The 23,653-nt window shown below is 36.9% G+C and overlaps 2 protein-coding genes across 3 annotated transcripts in view; both read left to right on the top strand.

Annotated features, from left to right (window-relative positions):
* Window positions 1-1,022: 1,022 nt before the first annotated feature.
* The window catches only part of LOC127846358 (ubiquitin carboxyl-terminal hydrolase 10-like), a 35,008-nt gene continuing 12,377 nt past the window's right edge, over window positions 1,023-23,653 (top strand). Inside the window, exons 1-12 of one of the 2 annotated variants that reach the window (XM_052377545.1) lie at window positions 1,023-1,127; window positions 8,850-8,960; window positions 9,796-9,832; window positions 10,190-11,458; window positions 12,115-12,206; window positions 14,067-14,176; window positions 14,462-14,514; window positions 14,647-14,747; window positions 15,185-15,290; window positions 15,818-15,939; window positions 17,126-17,251; window positions 20,015-20,107. In XM_052377545.1, coding sequence (XP_052233505.1) covers window positions 1,110-1,127; window positions 8,850-8,960; window positions 9,796-9,832; window positions 10,190-11,458; window positions 12,115-12,206; window positions 14,067-14,176; window positions 14,462-14,514; window positions 14,647-14,747; window positions 15,185-15,290; window positions 15,818-15,939; window positions 17,126-17,251; window positions 20,015-20,107 — 2,238 coding nt within the window. In that variant the 5' untranslated portion in view covers window positions 1,023-1,109. Of the gene's footprint in view, window positions 1,128-8,849; window positions 8,961-9,795; window positions 9,833-10,189; window positions 11,459-12,114; window positions 12,207-14,066; window positions 14,177-14,461; window positions 14,515-14,646; window positions 14,748-15,184; window positions 15,291-15,817; window positions 15,940-17,125; window positions 17,252-20,014; window positions 20,108-23,653 lie in introns of those variants that run through there. The other variant, XM_052377546.1, reaches the window with a different exon arrangement.
* Window positions 3,333-7,214, top strand: LOC127846359 (uncharacterized). Its single transcript, XM_052377547.1, has 2 exons — window positions 3,333-3,441; window positions 3,829-7,214. The coding sequence occupies exon 2, from the start codon at window positions 4,544-4,546 to the stop codon at window positions 6,935-6,937; it is 2,394 nt and encodes a 797-aa protein (XP_052233507.1). The 5' UTR covers window positions 3,333-3,441; window positions 3,829-4,543; the 3' UTR covers window positions 6,938-7,214.

A 23,653-nucleotide genomic window follows, 5' to 3' on the forward strand; every position in this document is an offset into this window, starting at 1 on the left:
AAAGCTTATTGTACCCTAGCATTCATACGAAGAAACCTGAAATACTGTACGATCACGTGCAGAAAAACAACATACATCGCTCTAGTCCGATCAACACTTGAGTAAAGCTCCGTAGTAAGGAATCCTCATCTAGCCAGGCATATTGACAAAATCGAGAGCATCCAGAGACAAGCGGCTAGTTTTATCACAAGGGATTACCGCTCACGGGATGAAGGCTGTGTCACGTCCATGCTTAATTAACTGGAACAAAGTCTAAATGACCGAAGAAAGATACACCGACTCACGTTCATGTACAAAGTAGTCGAGGGGAAGGTTCCAGCCTTACTTTGTCATGACGTATTAACACAAGCTAGAAATAAACGTAGCGTTAAACCTTAATTATTTTATGACTACCAAGCTTCAAAAATGCTATACGACCAAGTGACTAATTATTCTAAGTGTTTTAAAACTTTCTCGTGTGAAACTGAGCAATCTAAAAACTCAAACACCGTCAACGGTTTCAGGACTGCGCTGAGAAATCCACAGTTGGATTAATCCCTCTCCCGGTGCGACCTTCGCCCTTAACGTATCGATTCACATACTGCGTACACCAAACAAACGTTTTACGGAAATGAATTAAGTTCTTCTTCGAAAAATAAGACAAAAATAATTCGATGATTTTATCAAATAAATACTTTAAATCATCCTGCTCCTTTCAATAACTTAGTTATAAGTGCGTTTTTCTTTGAGCAACCAGTGTCAACATGTAACTGAATATTGTGGTTATGGAATATTCATAGTAAAAAAATCCACATTAAAATCATAAGATGAAGCAAACGATAATAATAATTTAATGAAGGTAAACAACAAGCCGCCTTTTCCCACATAGACATGAAGATCTCACTTATACTTGACTGTGCATTGGCGTTGTGTCCACATCGGCAGAACTGATACATTTAAGTAAGTCCTGCTTGTCTGTAGTATTTTAATTAGTGTTACACAGCCCTTGCTTTGCAATAATATTTTTCATTTAGGTTACATCCATATTTTTCTTCCGGAAGCGCACGAGTACTTACAAATCATGGCGATGACACCACGATTACCCATTTGATAGTGAATAAATCATTAAAATGTCAAATATTACGGAGGTAACTGGGAGCACACCTTATCACGATTTTAAATTACTTTTGTCACGTGTATATTTTCGTTGCTGCTTTGTCTTATGGTCAAATCAATAAGGCACCGGCTGTCACGACTGGGTCATGTTTGGGATTTTGGTGTCCGTGAATATATCCTTGACAAACTTCTAGTTACTTGTTTCGACAATTTTAACTTTGCGTATGTTCAGCAATTTATAATTTTTGTATGAAAAATATATTCTTTACTGTCTGTTTGAAGATGTTTATCACTATGTTGAGTGCATCTTGTCCAAATCAGTTTCCAGAATTTTCTTTCCTTCAGACCTCTCCTGTATTACCAAATTTCATTAGATAATTATAACATGTTCTTGCTTCTGAGCCACTTTTCTCTTTTGTTGGGTTAAAAAAGTACTAGAGATTGTTGCCTTTCAAGGCAATCTACCTTAAAGAGTTTGTTTCTCTCCTAGTTGCAATAAACTCCCAGCTATCAACCCTCTGGGTCGCTGGGAGTTGCAACTGATGTTTTTAAATGGAATGTTGCTGCATGGATTCCATTTTGATCAGAAATAAGAGCCTAATAACCCTTTTTTCTGCCATATATAAACAAGCAAAATATCATAAATATGTTCATAATGCACACATTCAAACAACTTACATTGTATGTTGTGCTGGCAAAATAATGATTTTAATCCAAGTTGCAAGCACATCAACAATTCATGCAATGTGTAAGTTTTATCAATTGACCACACTGAGTATAAGAAAATTATACACTGATTCTGGAATCCTCTGCAAGCTTGATCGCCTGTCCAGTCTCAGCCAAACATGGCCGGACTGACGGGCATGTTCTGTAAAATTGTGTAAGGTCTGGCCTGTCGGTCAAATTTACAGGACCGATTGTCCGTAAAAAAAGAGAACGAATTCGTTGGTTTGTAAAGGTTTGTTTACGGCTCTGAAAGTTTTCTGAGTTGCAAAAATACTGATAGGGTCTTTATACAGTCATGCCTTTCAGTGCCAATGCTCTTTCTGCTGACAGAATTTTCCGAGGGCACCTGATTGGTCCATTTTTGTGCATCTTACAAATGCCGGTCAGGACGGTCCAAATCCATGACGGCCTAGTCCCTTAACAAGATAATCATAAATCTGATGATTAAATGATACAGGTATCAATTTGTGTAGTTGTAATAGCAAAAGTAATGTATAATAATGATCATTGTCATTTGAACCGTTATTATCTTAGCTGTCAATGTCCATGCGTGCAAAAAAGCAGGTTTTCATTTATCGAGGCTGTCGTCGTATTAGGCCGTATTGACCAGACTCCTATCTGAGATGTGCTCTAAACGTAGCTTAGGTAAACAAGTATCGGCTACTTTTGTGTTGGCAAATGTTCTTATATCATAGACACCTTGATCCCAGCAATGAAAAGTTATTTTACTTTTATATTCTGTAGCCTGTAGGTATTGTTAAAAAAGAGAAGGTCCTGTTTTTTTCCCATTTAACAGGACCTATTGTCCTGTAAAAATATGCCTAGTTTGGATTTGACTGCCTGTCTTATCAACCAATCATGATACAACGACTATCTTCAGAATAGCAACCCCAGCTAATCTCCGATCATCCCACATTTTATCTGGACAACTGTGAAAAGTCTACACCGCCTGTGGCATTTTGGGGATTAAATTTACATTTGTAGATGAATATTTTTATAATTGGTCTCATTTTAAAGCTAATAAAATTCTCTACAAAATGCATGTTTTACTTTTGTATTTTACCCACTATAACCCAGTTTTATCTGTTAATAAACAATAAATATTATGGTTTTTCGCTGTTGCGCGTGATTATCAACTTTCATGCACTCGGCGCGTGGCACATGTACTCTTTGTTCCTATTCGCGGGTGACTTAAACTTTATGAATATTAATGAGATGGACGAATCCATTTAGAAAAGTTCACGACCTCCATTCGTGACTTTGATGCAAATTTTTATGTTCATCCGAACCGAAGATATAGTCCCCTAAAGTCTTGCCGATTTTTTACAAAAAGTTCTGATTTCCGAACTATGCATCATATATCATATTGTAGGGAATGTTCTGACGTTTATTTTGATAAAAAAATCTTTTGTCGGAAACAATAGGAACCCTCCGGCATTTTACGCCGAACGTAGTAATTTATTCAAATTTTCGGGTCATCCGGCGACCTCGCTTTTCACCTCTGACCGCCATCTTGATTGACAGATTACGCATCGTAAACAAATTTTTATATCGACGATTGTGAGCTTGTTACCGACAGAAAACATCTTTATTTGGTTCAATTTTATTCTAAATACAATGGTGAGTTCTAGAAACCTTGATTTTGACTCGATTAATCATTTATTTCAGTGCAAATATGTAATTTCGATGTCAGTACGGGCATCTGCTCGTGCGATCGAAGTGGAGGAAAACCAACCCTGTGTTATTGTTATGAAATGCCCTCAAAGGTGTTTTTATCCGTAAATTATATGTATGAAAATAAGTTTTATAAAGTATTTAAACAATAATTGATATAATTAAATCGATAAATTTGCCCCGTCGTAGTAGAAATTGTCCAATTTGTGCATATCAACACTGGCCCGTGAGAATGTTATTGCACTTAAAAAGTTGCCTATTTACACGATTTATAAAAAATATTTACATGTATATAAAATGAGGTCTGACTTTTCTTTCTCTTTTTTTTTTCAGTAAATATTGTCAGACCATGGCAGACCACCTAGGACCATTCTGTCAGGAAAATGGTATAACAACCTCTCATTTGAAAAAGCCAGAAACATTGAAACCTATAAATGGGCTGAAGAATGGACTAATTCTTGAAATTAATACATTTCTAGAAAAAAATGGAGAAAACTCAACTGTTTTGTTCAATGTACTATGTCAGCTTAACCCTGAATTCAAAGCATCAACAGCCTAATATGTAAAAGCAAAAGTGTCAAGGACATGTGATCAGAAAAAAAAACTTGTCAATAAAAAAAAAGTGCCTGGTGTAAAGAATGTAAAAGACTTGCTGAATGCAGAATTTAAAGCCCCTGTCCCACAAACTGCTTCGAAAAGTGTCATAAACTTTGAAAATACTAGATCACGATTTGAAAGTATAAGTGTAAGCGACAATTTGAACAAATCACAGAATTTATTAAATTATGAAGTCGAGAAATTCGAGAAGCACAGCAAGAAACTCCAGAACCAAATTGAAGAACAGAAAATAACGCTCAACGCCCTTGAAAACAGAATTGGGCATTATTCGGTTCGTAACGTGAATAAACGCGATGACACAGCAAAGAAAAATCTACACTTGCTTCGAGACAGCCAACGTCTTACTAGAAAACATGAAATAGCACTAACAAAAGCTACATCAGACTTGAACATATGTAGAGAAGAAAACACAGCTTTTGCAAATGAAATCATGCAATTAAATGACAAACTCAACTTGTTGAAAGAAGAAGTAAAAACGTTGAAGGATGAAGTAAACTCTGAAAAAACAAAGAAGCGCTCTGCCCAGAAATACAACTCGTACATACGAAGTGAACTTAGAACGATAAGGGATAATTTGAAAGAAAAAGAACAGAGTTCCGAGAAACACTGCAACAACTGTGAAAAAAATCATTCTATATTGGCCGAGCGTGAAAATGAAGTGTTTGAATTGAAAGAAAGCATCGAGAACCTTAAGTCGGAAAAACTGAAACTGAGAAATAGTGACGGGAGTTACACAAATGAAGTGCGTTTATGTATCATGGAACTGTGTGGATTGGAAGTTGCAGTAGAAAAAATGTCGCCAGTCATAAGAACCATCTCAAAACATTTATTTAACGAGACTATTGATAGAAAGGACTTGCCTTCAAGCACTACAACACAAAACATCGTTGACGAGGGCCATTATCTGGCCAAGTCCTACATTTCGCAGAAATTGTCCAAAACTGAAAATTGGGGGCTTCACAGAGATGGAACAACACGCAGAAAGCAAAAACTCTTGGATACGTCAGTGTCGTTAGCCACCGGTGAAAGAATAAGTTTGGGTTTTAACCGAGTGTCACACGAGACAGCAGTTACAATTAACAATGTGACTAAAGATCATCTAAGTGAACTTGCGACTCTGAATTCCAACATTACAAGTGCTGATTCGGAAGAATACATCAAGGACTCTCTTGAGAAACTATCGTACACAATGAGTGATCGCGCTGCAAATGAGAAAAAGGCTGATGCTCTGCTGGATGAGTGGCGTTCAGAAGTGTTGAAGCACACAAATAACCACGAACAAGTCCTGCATTTTCACTGTATGGCGCACGTGTTACTTGGGTTCCACAATTACATATGTGCATCAGACTTAAAGGAACACGAAAACAAACTGCTGGAAGAACATGGCCCTCTCGGTCGCGACTCTTTGCCTGTCTTCAAGTACTGGAGCAAAAAGGGCACCGTTTTGGAACGTACTCTACGCACCACATCAGAAGTTTTTGGACCGTCAGGTGATCATCATGGTGTTCGGGACGCATGGGAAGCATATTGCGCTGAAAACGGAATAAAATCCGTTATCGGAAACTACAAAGACAACCGATTTAATGCGTTGTTTCAGACAGCTGCGGAAGTGTATCTTCACCGGGAAGATTTCATAAAGGTCCTCCAAAGTGTAAAGTCAAACAATCTTCTCCTTCAGTCTGTTTTAGCTGATTTACAATCTGATCTGATTATGACAGAGGTACAGTGCCTAGGGTTGTACTATTTAAAGCTGACCGGTCCTTACTGGAATCTTATGGTGAACAATAAAGTACCGTATGTACAATTGTACAAAGATGTACAAATTATTCACAGCTACCTGAAGGAACTAGAAGTTAATCCCGCCAATTTACTTCAAGATGTCCCCCTCCGCGAAAAAGATGCTTTAAAAGTCCCTTATCATGACCTACTGAAACAAAAGCTTGAAAGAATTAGCGAGGAAAGTAAATACAGAGAACTGTTTCATGAAATGGTGAAAATGACATCCAAAGCTATGAAAAGAACTGTGGAGAAGCAGTTGTCAGACTTTCTTGATGGTGGTAAATTTGGGCAAGAACCCGAAGAAAAGCAATTGGATCGAACAAGCTTCGCTCTGTTGACAAACTTGACATGCGAGCACCACTTTGGTCATCTAGACAGCAGTCAGCGGAAACGACCCGGAGCAAGTCTTCACCACCATACATCTGTCCAGCTCTTAAAACAAAGCCGAACGCCAATGATGAAATGGATAGAGGAAATACCTGAAAGTGATAAAACGAAGTTATTAAAATCCGCACGTCTTGGTGGGAAAACAATGAGAAAAAAACATCAACAACAAGATCGCAAGGTTCTATCTGAAATAAATGAAGAACGAATTCTAAACAAACAAAAAAAAGACAGCAAAAAAAGAAAGGCGGAAGGAAATCTACATTGTGATAGAGACAAAAGTGTTTGCTTAGACGAACAGGAGGATGGTTATTCAGAAGCGGAAGATGAAGCCAAATTGTTAGAAATGATACCGACAGACAAATGTGTCAATTGCAATGAATATGTGGCTATTGCATACCAGGATGCTTGGTATCCTGGTATGGTTGTCGATGTTAAAGACAAAGAACACTTTGTGGTCACATTCATGACTCCCACTAGAACACTTGGCCAGTACAAATGGCCTCTACGAGAAGACATCCAGACCGTTCAGAAAAAATTCCTCATTTCTGTTGGATTCGTGCCCGACTGTTTAAATTCTGGACGGTTATGGAACGTTAAAGAGGCACAAACAATAGACAACATCTATAAGAAATATTCATTAATTTATTTCAAGGATTAAAAAGTTTTAGACTGTGTGTATATATTCTTCCCCAGATGTTGAAAAGACATTCCGTCCCCCCCAAACACCTGTGAAAATTTGATTTGAAAGTTTAGACTGATAATTATTTTCAATGTATCATAAATAAGTTAAATTTGCTGTATCATAAATAAGTTAAATTTGCTTTAAAATGTAAATATCCATTTTAAGTTATTCCAATATTGTTTTTTGAATAAATAAATGTGTTCATTGTAGATATTTTAGCCTGATGCCTTTCGGTAAAAAAAGGTAATATATCTAATAAAATTATGTATATACTACCTAAATGTGTTCTTCATTACCTTGTGTGTATTAATAACTAAAAATGTTTATAATACTTTAATAAACAGAGTATACATTGATCTACAAATGTTCCAAATTTCATGAAGATATCTCTAAAAATAAAAAAGTTATGGCAATTTTACTAAGTAAAAATGTATGAACTTAAATTTCTAATAAAATTATGTATATACTACCTAAATGTGTTCTTCATTACCTTGTGTGTATTAATAACTAAAAATGTTTATAATACTTTAATAAACAGAGTATACATTGATCTACAAATGTTCCAAATTTCATGAAGATATCTCTAAAAATAAAAAAGTTATGGCAATTTTACTAAATAAAAATGTATGAACTTAAATTTCCGGTGCCGCGAATGTCGCGCTTCTTTGTTCACTTTATATAGCAAGAAAATTCAGAATTTGCTCGCATTTTAGCAATATTCAAATTATCATAACTTTTTTATTTCTTAAGATATTTTAAAAAGAAAAACTGTTCTGAAAAGCTCTTTAAAAGCTCTTTTCAAATATGCAATTGTCTTTTAAAACAGAGGTTGATGAAAAATTAGCTGGGGTTGCTATTCAGAACCTCTGTAAATTCAAAACTTCAGTTCACTGTTTGACAAGGAGTTTTTATCAAGTTTTTGTTTTGAGAATTTCTATGCAAAAGACACCCAAGTTGATGTCAATAGTGACAGGTATCGTGTTTGTTACGCTGTATTAGGTTGAATGAACTTAATTTAATAGACATATGTGAGACATATTTTTATACCCCCGGTAGGGTGGCATATAGCATTTGAACTGTCTGTCCGTCTGTCAGTCCGAAAACATTGGCCATAACTTCTGCAATATTGCAGATAGCAACTTGTTATTTGGCATGCGTGTGTATCTCATGGAGCTGCACATTTTGGGTGGTGAAAGGTCAATGTCAAGATCATCCTATAAGTCAAAAGTAAAAAAATACAATCCAAGGGAAGTAATGAGCTTTAAAAGGGAGATAATTTCTAAACTTGCCAAATGATAATTGAAATTTTATTTCAAAGCGGCTTAATAAGGGGCATTGTGTTTCACCGCTTTGAAATAAAATTTCAATTTTAAGGCTTATTGCAGTGTGATGGAAGTTTTTGTACTGTATTTCGTTTTGCATGTCCTGAAAACTGTAATGCACACTTGAAACAGGTAATGAAATTGTATCACTAAGGCACCTTATGAAAGAGTATTATCTATTGAGATTGATTTATTGAAAAGAAGGCTGCCAAAGTAGAAAGAAAGAAAGTATACCTTACCATGGGGGAAACCAGAGTATTGGGGGGGTGATGACAACCAATCTTTCAAGTCAAGTCGGTTTGTGCTCTTGGTCAGTCTGCATAAAACGTTCCTGAGTTTCAGTTTTCATTATGAAAAACTATCAAGACACCTATCATCTCCAGTGATCCAAATATTTTGGAGTTATCTTCCCTTGATTATGCAGTGTTGGGGTATTAGTCATATTTGTGACAAAGCTCTATTTATTTATATTTTGATCATTATTGGTACATATATCAACAGTATAATTTATTGATATTTTGATCATTATTGGTACATATATCAACATTAACACAAATCAATTTCAGGAAGTAACCTTTGGTCAGTTTGATGACTTGTTCGAGTTAGATCCTGAAGAACATGCCAAAATAGTGGGGATTTTACGTGGACAGGAAAGACTGGACTCGGCTAAAGTAGAGGTATAAGTGTTTACTGGTGGACAAAGTCAGGTCCGTTGTAAGGTACCATTCCCAATAAATAAAACAAGTAAATACCCTCAAAAGGGATCTAAACATTCTTAATTAAAGGTTTAAAAAAACATTTTTTTATGAATGACAACATTTATTTCATCTCCCATCCTGCTCTATATGTTCAGCCTAAGAAAATACAATATTGAAAATGCTTTCATTCTCAGTTTTGAAGTATTTGTTAGCAAAATAACAAGAACACATGTTTCCTAATTTTAGTTGAAATGACACATTTTTCCCCAGTCTAAAGGGACTCTGCACCCATTTCTAAAATGGTAAACATAGACACTTGGTATATTTTTAATACCAGACTAAACATGTTAATATTAAAAATGCCAGTTTTGTAGGTGATTTATTTTATCTCCCATTTGCGCGATAGTGATAAAATGAAGAAGTGTTGACAATATTTGTGAAGAAAGTAAGAAAATGCATTCTGTTTATTATGTTAAAATATTAAGTAAAAGTGCAACACAATAACTCTTTAAAACAGTAAATACAGAGTTTGAAGTCAATAATAATATATTAATATCCAATATTGATTTCCAAGAAATAAATCAAATTATCCAGAAACATTATATGGCTTATTCCATTGATAAGAACAGCTATAAAGAACAATAACATTTCACTTATCTAAATTTTGTGGAAAATCTTTTTATTAAAATGTTTGACATAAATAAATTTAAATGATTTGTTTTCTGCTCACACACATTTAAAAAACCTGCATTGTGCACTTGAAGAATAAAACTGACTTAATTTTTGCTGACTCACATATTTTCTTTATTTGCAGTTTCCTTGGGATGATGAAGTGAAAGGTGCTATGGGAGGTTAGTAACTAGCATGCACACTTTTATGGCTTAGTAACACTCAGTTAGTAAGCAGTGTTAAAGTCCAAGTGTATTTAACCATAAATGATTTTGTAAATACTAATATACTTAGTCATTTTGATGGGTTCACGTTTTGGAAGAGTCTAATATTATTTTGCTCTATTACTCTCTCCGTAACCTGTGCATGTGTCCTGTACTACTGCCATGCTGATCATGAAAAGGTCAAGGTCGCAATTTATTGTCAAAGTCCACAACTTTTCAATTCTGCTCTGTACCTTGTTAATGGCCTGTTTTGTTTGTTTTTAGTGTGAATTTTAATTGTATCCAGGAAAAATATTTAATATTTTTATGTTGCAGTTTCTGTACATTCCAACAAATATTCACCTGAAGAAAACATAGGGTTTGGTGCTTACGGTGCTAGTTACCAGTATTCAGAATATAATGAAGATGTGTCTCAAACAATTCAGTTTGGCTATTCTGAGCCTGACGAGTATACAACATACCCGCAACACTATGGCCACCATAGCCACCACTACACAGGAGATTATAGTGATAGACAGGGTGGGGATTATTCCGAGAACAATGCTGCAGATGTGAACAGTGAAAATGAAGGCAAGTCAAAGCTGCAAGCTAGTTTAAAAACATACGAAAGAAGGAACAAAAAGAAAAGACCACCAAATTACTACAACCAACCGGATACACATGGCCATAGTGGAATGAACCATAATACCATAGCTCAGCCAATGGTGGTCCAACAAACCTTTTCTATGCCCCCACCTGGTCTTCACCCAATACATTATCCTCCCATGCCCTTACACCCCCCTCTCCACATGGGCCATGTGGGCATGCCTGGTAGTGCCCCAACCAATGTACTGTATGCAACCTTCACCCCTTCTCACTACACTGGTACTAGCACACCTGTGGGGAATGTGGGTGCTAACTATGGCCACATGCCTGTCCATGATAGTGATAGGCAAAACAGTGATCATGCTTTAATGGAAGTAGTTGTAGAACAAAATGCAATTCCTACAAATTCAGTGTACATTCCTCCTAGAGCTGAGACATACCAAAACCAAGATCATGAACGGACTAGTAACAGAGTTAGTTATGGTGATTCAGAATCAAATGTAAACAATGAACTCTCTGTGGATAAGTCTACACATGTGAATGGAGGTGCTACAAACAGTGCAGTGAATGTGTCTATTAAGAACACTATGGTCCATGAAACATCTAGTCTAACAAACGCTGAATCAACATATGCAAACGTTTCATACCAACCAACAACTAGTTTCAATACAACTGAAGTTGAACCTTCAAATGACTTGCCAGAAGTTCATGCATGCAAAGTTACTGAAAATGAACAAGCAACAGACTTCAATAAAAATAATGATAGCAAGAAAGCTGAAAGCACACAGCCAGTGGTGGAGCCTCCAAAGCCCAAATCCTGGGCTGGACTCTTTAAGAGCCCTGCCTCCCAACGCTCGGCTGTAGTAAACAATCTAGGCATTGACACCAGTGAAGACATCTCTGTAAGCACCGAGTCTGAGTCCAGTATCTCCAAACTGCTGGAGTTTCCACCTGTGACAGTGCCTGCTGCAGAGGATAGTGTGGCAAAAGATCTCGGAGGTGAGTTGTCTCTTGATACAGTTTGCAATTGAAGGTCAGTTTTCGTCTTGTTTTAGTCTGAGCCTTTACTTTATAACTGCATATCCAAATGCCTCACACTTTGTGTTGCCATTGATGCTAATGATGGTGATGATGATATTATTATGATTAAGCCTGAATAAACAAATGTCTGGGGGGGGGGGGGGCTGTGAAAATGACAGGGCATGCTTTTTCCTTGTATGGTCAACTTTGTACATTGTTAATTTACCAGATGTATCCTTTCCGAAAGTACTTAATAAAGTTCAAGCATTCATTCAGTATTAATTTCATGGGGCATAAAAATGAAAGCAAGACCTTATAATAAAAGAGAGAGGCTTAAAATGGAAGGCCTCCCACTATTCTGTTAAGCTAAATCCCTAATGATGATGATGATGATAATTATGATGTTGACAACAAGCAATATTATACATCTTTTGACCTGTACTCGTACAAAAAAAATTCAAACAAGCATTTTGATGCTAATTTTCATGTGATAAATCAGTCTACCAGGTAAGCTTCAAGTTTTTGATAAATTAGTAAGTTCACAAATTAAGAATTAAAATGAATTTTCTGAAAGGCCTTATGGATAGGAACTTTGTTTGAGCTCCTCATTTGATGTGTATTTGCTTGTACTTCAGAGAAGCTATCCAAGATGACCATCAGTCATTCTACAATAGCCCTGCAGCCTCGTGGACTTGTCAATAGGGGAAACTGGTGCTACATCAATGGGGTAAGTACTTACATTCTGTAGGATTACTATTTAATAGGAGTAAACAAAGTGCATGACTTGATAGCAGAATCATGGAGCTGGTGGTGAAACTGGTGCTACATCAATTGGGTAAGGAAGTCTTTTTCCCAGGCCCTTTTTGCGTGGCCTTGCCCTACGCCGCCGTTCTGAAGCACCACTTTGCTCTTTTCAAAGACAATAGCCGCCACACACCCCTATAGATAACATCTTAATTGCATCAAGACCAAACTAAGCACATGTTAATACTTTAGTCAAAACATCCCAGTCTTCATAGTAGGTCAGTTTACCTTAGTGTGTCTTCACAACACCCAACACTTAAATTTAGTTTTGTCCGGATTTTCTGATTAGTAAGTATACAGTGCTATTACTCTTTTTATAATGACTTATCTAAAAGACCGTAACAATAAAGAAACAGCGTGTTTTATTAACCAGGTTTTCCGAAGGAAAAAACTGGTTATTAGATTGGCGAATGCGGGCGGGCTGGCTGGCTGGCGGGCTGACGGGCGGGCGGAACAAGCTTGTCCGGGCCATAACTATGTCGTTCATTGTCAGATTTTAAAAATCATTTGGCACATTTGTTCACCATCATTGGACGGTGTGTCGCGCCAAATAATTACGTCGATATCTCCAAGGTCAAGGTCACACTTTGAGTTCAAAGGTCAAAAATGGCCATAAATGAGCTTGTCCTGGCCATAACTATGTCATTCATTGTGAGATTTTAAAATCATTTGGCACATTTGTTCACCATCATGGGACGGTGTGTCGCACGAAAGAATCACGTCAATATCTCCAATGTCAAGGTCGCCGCGACTAAAAATAGATTTAAAAAAAAAATTACAAAGGGGGTTAATTTTGTTTGTTCATTTCAAAAGTTCAGTTTGAGTTTTCTCCCTTTATCAGATTTTTTTTCACAATGAAAACCTGGTTTTGTGACAATTTTGTCCCTTGTTTAAAATGTTAAGAGGAAATGTAAATTCCAAATCATTCGCGATATAATTTTGTAAAAATGAACTACTAAACATTTAACATGGAATAGGGACAATAAAAGATTTAACAAAGGAACAAACAAGAAACTGCTACATAACCATTGAAATTATTGATTGATGTTGACACAGGTTTATTTTGTAGTGTTTAATCAATTTCGGTGTAAAATAAAATGGTTGACTTGTTGATAACAGCCAATAATATTTTACTGTAAAGATTATCAATCCTGCATTTATGCAATGCTTTCTTTGAACATGTTGAAGATCTGATTTTCAACTGTATTTGTCCATATATTAAACGCTGGTACCCTTTTCTTGTAAATATCTTATTTATGTAAGTGTCTTATTATCAATCATATTGATAGTAGAAATTAAAAAAGTTTATTACCTGCCCCCCCTTCCCGAAACCGACCGTCGGGGCTTTTATTTTGGAGAATTACAAGCAAACATGTGTTTGATTTGGTAGCAGAATCCTGGAGCATCATCATATATGAAAAAATACTTTGAATCAACCAGGTACTAGTTTTAGTATGATTAAAAAGGATAAAACGTATATAAGCTTAGCTGCTTGTGCACTGTATTCTTCAGGTACATGTGTATTAATATGAATTTTTTAACTTTGGGTAATCTTTATGCGGATTTAAAGTATGAGCAATCAAGCTTTGCTTTTTGTTTTAAAAGGATATGTCAGTTTCAAAGGATGAAAGTAGTAGAGGTTACACTAAACATTATAATTTTTATTGCACTTGACATCAAAAGAAGCTCGGAAAATAAAAATCACGAGTATTGCTAATAAGTTGAAATAATGTTATACTGATTCACATGATTGATGCTATGATGCACATGTTTCTACTTACAGACCCTGCAGGCCTTGATAGCCTGTCCCCCTTTCTACAACTTACTGAGGAAGCTGCCCCGGTACCCTGCATTGTCCAGAGGCCCCTCTTCTACCCCCATTCTCGATGCTTTGTAGGTGATCCCAGCCTTGTGTTCATATGTTGGGGTTCGCACTTTGGGTTGTTGGCATACAGAGATTTTGATTTATTTAATTAGATAATGAGCTATTAATGTTCTACACTTTAATATGAGTTAAGAACTTAAAACTGTTACAAAATGTTTTTGTTCTTGTTTTAAATGTTTAAATTTCAGGCAAGTATCTTCTGTTATCATTCCAAACTATGAAATAAAGATTTTTTATAGTTTCTTTTTTTAACCCAGTGACTTTATTATTTGACGTCATGATACTCTTTTCAGGGTGGAATTTGTGCACGAGTTTCAACCTATGGCAAGAAGCACAGTTGAAAGAGGTAAATATAAGCTTATAATCAACTAAATTGTGATAGAAATGATTTGAAATGTTGATTAATTTAAAAGTGATGAGATATACATGTATAAAGGAATGAGAAATCAAGGTTTGCATTGTATGGCTGTTCTTTTAGGCCAGACAAAAGGAACCAAGGATATTACGCCAGGTCCGCCCTTTGAACCATCCTATGTCTACAAGATACTGCCACTCATTGGAGTCAACTCTCAGTTCAAGGTACACAGATAATTTTGTGAACTGGTTCTGGATTTAATGAATCCAGTTCTTCTGTTAAACTTTGATTTTCTCGTACATATAAGACACAGTGACATGTTGTGTGCTTACTCACCCAAAAATTTAACTGAAAAGCTTCCATAAAACAGCAATAATTAACGGTTAATTTGTCATTGTATGCTCAGGTACTACTTAAAGGTACCTTTGGTACTCTTTACTTAAAGGTACCTTTGGTATTCTTTGAAGTTTACTACAAAGAACCCTGGGTACGGAAACATACAAAAAAAGTACTTAGTAGTATTTCTGGTCGCCTTTTTCTGTAGCATATTTTCCGTACTAGGGATACATTGTAGTTGAGTTTCCCGGGGTACTTTTTAGTAGTACCTGAGCCGACAACGAACAACTGAGCATTACTAACACATTGTTTGCATGTGTTGCAGTGTGGTAAGCAGGAGGATGCAGAAGAATTCCTCAGCTTCATCCTGGATGGTATGCATGAGGAGATGTCAGCTGCAGTGCACCTCACTGCCGACACACAGCACAATGGTAACACAGGGTTCTAGTTCTCAATATTGGGATAGGGCCAGAGCCCTTTGAATAAAAACAAATCGAGTTTTCACTTAAACTGGGAAATTAGTGTTTATTTTTCTAACAAATACTTTAAGATTGAGGATAAGTGTTTTCAATATTATATTTACAAAGGTCAGAGTTATAGAGCTGGATAGAAAATAAACTTAATGTTGCATTTGATTAAAAGAGATAAATAATCTTTTTTTCTTAGATACACATTTTTTTTTATGTTTGTAGTCCTTGAGAAAAAATCAAAATAAATTGAAGACTTTTCTTACCAGATTCAAGTTGTAAAGGTTTTATTTCCAACCCTACGATACTTGTGCACAGCAAACAGCATTGAACTTCAACAGAATGTGAGTTACTTAAGGGCTGTTTTGGTTTTATGCTGGATGCATATAGGCATTTTCACTTGACATTCCCATTAATTAAAAAAAAGATTTGTGTAAAGGTTTATTTCTTGAGTTTTCTTTTCACTTAATGTTTTGTTTCATTGTGTGCAGGTACAGATGAGACAGAGGAGACCCAGTCCAATGGTTTCATAGACGTGGGTGGGGAAGATCACATTGAGGATGATGACTGGGAACAAGTTGGACCCAAGAAAAAATCAATCACCACCAGAAGGGTATGTGCAATTGTTTAATAACATATTATTTTGCTTGCATAGCTCCGACTTGAGCAGTGAGTGGAATTTAAACATTGATTGTCAAGAACTATTTGGCAGTGTTTTGATTATATATTTTTTTATACAGACTATTCAATATTTAACCAGGTTTTCCGAAGGAAAAAACTGGTTATTAGATTGGCGAATGCGGGCGGGCTGGCTGGCTGGCGGGCTGGCTGGCTGGCGGGCTGGCTGGCTGGCTGGCAGGCTGGCGGGCTGGCGGAATAATCTTGTCCGGGCCATAACTATGTCGTTCATTGTCAGATTTTAAAATCATTTGGCACATTTGTTCACCATCATTGGACGGTGTGTCGCGCGAAATAATTACGTCAATATCTCCAAGGTCAAGGTCACACTTTGAGTTCAAAGGTCAAAAATGGCCATAAATGAGCTTGTCCGAGCCATAACTATGTCGTTCATCGTCAGATTTTAAAATAATTTGGCACATTTGTTCACCATCATTGGACGGTGTGTCGCGCGAAATAATTACGTCGATATCTCCAAGGTCAAGGTCACACTTTGAGTTCAAAGGTCAAAAATGGCCATAAATGAGCTTGTCCTGGCCATAACTATGTCATTCATTGTGAGATTTTAAAATCATTTGGCACATTTGTTCACCATCATGGGACGGTGTGTCCCAAGAAAGAATCACGTCAATATCTCCAATGTCAAGGTCGCCACGACTAAAAATAGATTTAAAAAAAAAAAAAAAACTTACAAAGGGGGTTAATTTTTATTGGTCATTTCAAAAGTTCAGTTTGAGTTTTCTCCCTTTATCAGATTTTTTTTTCACAATGAAAACCTGGTTTTGTGACAATTTTGTCCCTTGTTTATCTGTTGTGTTGGAGTTCTTTCTTCCTGTTGTGTTAATTGCTTTTTTTCTGTTGAAATGCAAAGAATGCATAAGATAAAAAATTGAAGAAAAAAAAGAAAACCCTGGTGCAATATTTCATGTTGTACATGTTTATGAAGCTGGATGTATTTAGTTTATTGAAAATGTCTTTGCTTGTTTAATACTCTTTAATCTGCTTTCCCAATTTATCTCACAGAGAGCATTGCAGATTATTTTTGAAAACGTCAGTGTTAGATATTCTACACTTATTTTGTTCTTTGAGTAAAGTTTATAAAATTTTATCAACCATTACAGGCTAACTTTTTCAAGAGCCCCATAGCCAACATATTTGCTGGCATGCTACGCTCTGCAGTGTTTAAGGCATCGGCCAAGGAGACTGCCACTCTACAGCCATTCTTCACTTTACAACTAGATATCCAGGTAACATCAATACGACAATGAGCTAGATATCCAGTTCACAGCAATAAGAAAATTAGCTTGGTATCCAAATATCAGATTAATGTGGCCATTAGCTAGATATCAAGTTAACAGAGCACTACAATCATTACCTATATATAAGGTGACAGCAGTACAACCATAAGCTAGATATCCAGGTAAAAGCAATATGAACATTAACTAGAAATGGCGCGGCAGAGGCCGACGCGCATCCCCACGCCACATGTTTGACCCAAGGCAGGTTTTTTTTGGCCAGATTTTATAGCCGAAATTCGGCTATGTACCCAATCCCAAAAAGTATACTTTTTTCTCAAAATGTGACAAAAAATTCCCAATTTCAAAAACAAAAAAAAAAAAATTTTTTTTTTTAGAAAGAAGTGTCTTTTGCGTCTTTTATCTAAATTTTATTTCAATTATATCTCACAAAGTATTTTATGATTTTGTTCTTTTAATTTTAATGATTATAAAGTGTTATATCAAATTTAGTATTTCCCTAATTAGTGGACTTTTCGTGTGGAAAAAAAGGCTAATGAATTAATTTTCCCAATTTCATGAAAATGCCGATAAAATTCCCAATTCCAAAGCCATGGGCTATCTTCCCAAAAAGTGGGGAAAAAACCCTGCAAGGGGGCCCCAGGGTTGGTAATGGGGCCATGCATAGTTGAGATTGACCGTATTGTCATAAGAGAAGTTCAGTATTAATTAGAAGTAAATTGTAGAAATGAAGAAGTTATAGTAAAAGGCAATTTTGGATAGGCAAGGCCTATAGGGCGGGGTGAAAAACCTAAAAAATGAGTGAAAATCTCTGACCTGTCCCCGCCCCAACCCCCATAACTTTTGACCAAGGGGTCAGATCAAAATTCCAAAAAGTGCAGGGTCGCACATATGCTCATAGCTACCATGTGTGTAGGTTTCAAGGTTCTAGTGCTTATAGTGTAGGAGGAGATAGTGGCCAGGATGGACAAACGGACGGCGGAGATAACCACAATATCCCCATGCTTTTCAAAAAGCGTGGGTATAACTAGATACCCAGGTAACAGTAAAACAATGGTTAGTTAGATATCAAGGAACATAGCGATATGGTCATTACCTAGATATTCAGGTAACAGAGCAATATGGCCATTACCTAGATATCCAGGTAAGAGAGCGATATGGCCATTACCTAGATATTCAGGTAACAGAGCGATATGGCCATTACCTAGATATCCAGGTAACAGAGCGATAGGGCCATTACCTAGATATCTAGGTAACAGAGCAATAAGATCCTTAGCTTGATATCCAGGTTTAAGAGCACTACAACCACATGCTAAATAGCCAGTTAACTTAGCAATATGGTCATGATAGCTAGATATCCAGGTAACAAATCAATATGGCCATTAGCTAGATACCCAGGTAACAAAGCAATATGAACATTACAGCTAGAAATTGGGGAGAAATATGACAAGAAGATTGAAAAAGTTTAAGATAAAGCAGCAAAGTTCAAACAAACTGTTAAAACAATGATATTCTGTTCTGTGTTAATTTTATTTAATTGATTAGAGAAGGTTCAATATTTTTCTTGCTTGATTTAAATAGTTTTGTTTGAAGGTGAGAGATTTTTTGTAATCAACATTATATTGATATTATTATGCCCCCCTTCGAAGAAAAGGGGGTATATTGCTTTGCTTATGTCGGTCTGTCGGTCCGTCCACCAGGTGGTTGTCAGACGATAACTCAAGAACGCTTGGGCCTAGGATCATGAAACTTCATAGGTACATTGATCATGACTTGCTGATGATCCCTATTGATTTTGAGGTCACTAGGTCAAAGGTCACGGAGACCTGAAATAGTTAAATGGTTTCCGGATGATAACTCAAGAACGCATACGCCTAGGATCATGAAACTTCATGGGTAGATTGATCATGACTCGCAGATGACCCCTATTGATTTTGAGGTCACTAGGTCAAAGGTCAAGGTCACGGTGACCCGAAATAGTAAAATGGTTTCCGGATGATAACTCAAGAACGCATACGCCTAGGATCATGAAACTTCATGGGTAGATTGATTATGACTCGCAGATGACCCCTATTGATTTTGAGGTCACTAGATCAATGGTCAAGGTCACGGTGACCCGAAATAGTAAAATGATTTTCGGATGATAATTCAAGAACGCATATGCCTAGGATCATGAAACTTAATAGGTAGATTGATCATGACTCACAGATGACCCCTATTGATTTTCAGGTCACTAGGTCAAAGGTCAAGGTCACGGTGACCCGAAATAGTAAAATGATTTTCGGATGATAACTCAAGAACGCATATGCCTAGGATCATGAAACTTCATAGGTAGATTGATCATGACTTGCAGATGACCCCTATTGATTTTGAGGTCACAAGGTCAAATGTCAAGGTCACGGTGACCCGAAAGAGTAAAATGATTTTCGGATGATTACTCAAGAACCCTTTTGCCTAAGATCATGACACTTCATAGGTACATTGATCGTGACTCGCAGATGACCCCTATTGATTTTCAGGTCACTAGGTCAAAGGTCAAGGTCACAGTGACAAAAAACGTATTCACACAATGGCTGCCAGTACAACGGACAGCCCATATGGGGGGCATGCATGTTTTACAAACAGCCCTTGTTTACCTTAAGCTTAAAAGGTAAACAAGATTAAGATACAATTAAAAGTGATGAAATTGTGTATATCAAGCATATCTTATCCTGTGATTGTCCCAGGCTATCACCCATTATGTATGTGTTGCAGTCAGAGACTGTGCGGTCTGTACAGGACGCCCTGGACCAACTGGTCAGCAAGGAGCAGATCAGTGGCTTCACCTGCCCCACCACCAACTCTGAGGTAACCATGGGGACCAACACTGTTAGCTGGGTTGTTGGAAAAATGGGCTACACACATGTTTATTAAGTTTCATTCCAGATTAGAATGTGCAGTCTGCTTTTTTCGCCTAAACAGGATTTTTGTTTAGACGTGACGTCTATCAAACGAAAATTTCATAAAAGCGGAAAGTAACGTCCCTGATTAGCCTGTGAAAACTGTTAAGGCTAATCTCGCATCACACTTTATGCACATGAATAAAGCCCTGTTTACCAAAGCGAGACTCAGTGTGTTTCAGTCGCCCTCTTATTAGTGGCAATTGAACATTGGAAAGTACAAAAATATATTCATCATTGAACATAATCCACCACCAACTATGAGTATTGTGTAAGCTGTATTTAACATAATTAAACATTATGAAGTGCATATTTTTAACCAGGTTTTCTGAAGGAAATGCGGGCGATCTGGCGGGAGGGCGGAACAAGCTTGTCCGGGCCATATCTATGTCGTTCATTTTCAGATTTTAAAATCATTTAGCACATTTGTTCACCATCATTGGACTGTGTGTCGCCCGAAAGAATTACGTAGATATCTCCAAGGTCAAAGTTGCCACGACTATAATAGATTGATTTTGAAACAAGGGAGATAATTGTGATGAACAATTAGTTGCAATGCACATTTTGAGTTGTAGTTGTCTCCCTTTATCAGACTTTTTTTTTATTAGCTCACCTGAGCACAACGTGCCCATGGTGAGCTTTTGTGATCGCCTTTTGTCCGTCGTCCATCGTGCGTCGTCCGTTGTCAACATTTGCCTTGGGAACACTCCAGAGGCCACATTTATTGTCTGATCTTCATGAAACTTGGTCAGAATATTTGTCCCATTGATACTTGACTGAGTTCGAACTGGGTCATGCTGGGTCAAAAACTAGGTAAAAAAAAGAAAAACCTTGTGAACACTGTAGAAGTCACATCTGATGCCCAATCTTCATGTAACTATGTCAAAATGTTTGTCTTAATGATATGTTGGTTGAGTTAAAAAATGATTCCGGTCTTTGAAAAACATGGCCGCCAGGGGGCGGGGCAGTATTCCTTATATGGCTATAGAGAAACCTTGTGAACACTAGAAGTCACAATTTTTGCCAAATCATCATGAAATTTGGTCAAAACATTGGTTTCATTGATATCTCGGACGAGTTCGAAAATAGTCCAGATCGGTGAAAAAACATGGCCACCAGGGGGCGGGGCAGTTTTCTCTATATGAATATAGTGAAAACATGTGAACACTCTAAAAGTCACATTTTTGGTCCAAATGAAATTTGGTCAGAACATGTGTTTTCTGGATATGACTGTTGAGTTCGAAAATGGTTTGGATCAGTAAAAAAAGCATGGCCGCCAGGGTTTGGGGGTCAGTTTCCTTATATTTATATAGTAAAAAAAGCTTGTGAACACTCTAGAAGTCACATTTTTTGCCTAATCATCATAATTTTTTTTCTAAACATCAATTTTATAGATATCTTGGACGAGTTCCAAAATGGTCATGATTGGTGGAAAAACATGGCCGCCAGGGGGTGGGGCAGTTTTCTCTATATGTATATAATGAAAACATGTGAACAGTCTAGTTGTGATAAGCCATAATGTTAAAGAAAGATAACCTGTAAATACTTACTAATAGTTAACTAATAGTTAACTCCCTTGTATAAACCTGGGACTTCTTTCATAAAATGTGGTGTACATAAAGACAGTAGTTTGCATGCAATTTAATAAACCTACGTCATAAAATAACTGTACATGTACTAATGCACTGTAAAGCCTTATCTTTGATCTTTACTGATAAGCCAAGTTAACCTACTGTGTTTTGGTGTATTTAGCAGACTACTGTGCTATGAAACTGTTTCCATGGCAACCTTGTTATTTGGCATTTTTTAAATTAGAAAGACTTTTTTGATTGAAAAAACTTTTGTGAATTCTTCTTATTTTTTACATTTAAGTCACTGGAGTTTTCCACTCTCCATAAATTGTGTTCTTTAGATTAAGTTAGACTTATTTTATAAACTAAATTTTTGAAGCAACTTCGAGACTAACAGTAACTAATATTTATATCAGTTTTTTTGACAGATTGTGAACTTCTTTTTACATTCATTAAGGTACTTTTTGTATTTGTTCATTTTTAACGATGCATAGATTCTTTAGACTAAAGTTAGTTATTATACAAACAAAGTTTAGGGGGGTATATATGAGTGAACTTGTCGGTCGGTCGGTCTGTCTGTCTGTCGGTCCGTATTAAGTATCCGCTCTCTAATTCAAGTAGTTTTCATCCAATCTTCACCAAACTTGGTCAGAAGTTGTATCTTCATGATGTCTAGGCAAAGTTCGAACATGGACCTTGCCGGGTCAAAAACTAGGTCTCGGGGTCATTTAGTGCATTTTAAACATTCAGCATGTTGTCCGCTCTCTAATTCAAGTAGTTTTCATCGGATCTTCACCAAACTTGGACAGTTGTATCTACATGATGTCTAGGCCAAGTTCTAACATGGGCCTTGCCGGGTCAAAAACTAGGTCACGGGGTCACTTAGTGTGTTTTAAACATTCAGCATGTTGTCCGCTCTCTAATTCAAGTAGTTTTCATCCGATCTTCACCAAACTTGGTCAGAAGTTGTATCTAGATGATCTTAAGGCCAAGTTCGAACATGGGCCTTGCCGGGTCAAAAACAAGGTCACAGGGTCACTTAGTGCGTTTTTTAACATTCAGCATGGTGTCCTCTCTCTTATTCAAATAGTTTTCATCTGATCTTCACCAAACTTGGTCAGAAGTTGTATCTAGATGATCTGAAGGCCAAGTTCGAACATGGGCCATGCCAGATCAAAAACTAGGTCACGGGGTCACTTAGTACGTTTTACACATTGAGCATGGTGTCTGCTCTCTATTTCAAGTAGTTTAAATCCGATCTTCACCACACTTGGTCAGAAGTTGTAACTAGATGATGTGTAGGTCAAGTTCGAACATGGGCCATGCCGGTTAAAAAACTAGGTCACGGGGTCACTTAGTGTGTTTTAAACCTCACCATGTTGTCCGCTCTCTAATCTAAGTAGTTTTCATCACATCTTCACCAAAATTGGTCAGAAGTTGTATCGTGATAATGTCTAGGGCAAGTTTGAATGTGGGTCATGCCGGGTCAAAAACAAGGTCACGGGGTCACTTAGTGCATTTTAAACATTCAGCATGTTGTCCGCTCTCTAATTCAAGTAGTTTTCATCCAATCTTCACCAAACTTGGTCAGAAGTTGTATCAAGATGATGTCTAGGTCAAGTTTGAATATGGGTCATGCCAGGTCAAAAACTAGGTCACGTGGTATCTTAGTGCGTTTTAATCCTCACCATGTTGTCCGCTCTGTAGTAGTTTTTAGCTCACCTGAGCACAAGGTGCTCATTGTGAGCTTTTGTGATCGCTTTTTGTCCGTCGTCCGTAGTGCGTTGTCCGTTGTGTGGTGTCAACATTTGCCTTGTTAACTCTCTAGAGGCCACATTTATTGTCAAATCTTCATGAAATTTGGTCAGCAGATTGGTTTCAAT

This window comes from Dreissena polymorpha, chromosome 9 (assembly GCF_020536995.1).
Source record: "Dreissena polymorpha isolate Duluth1 chromosome 9, UMN_Dpol_1.0, whole genome shotgun sequence".
Lineage (NCBI taxonomy): Eukaryota > Metazoa > Mollusca > Bivalvia > Myida > Dreissenidae > Dreissena > Dreissena polymorpha.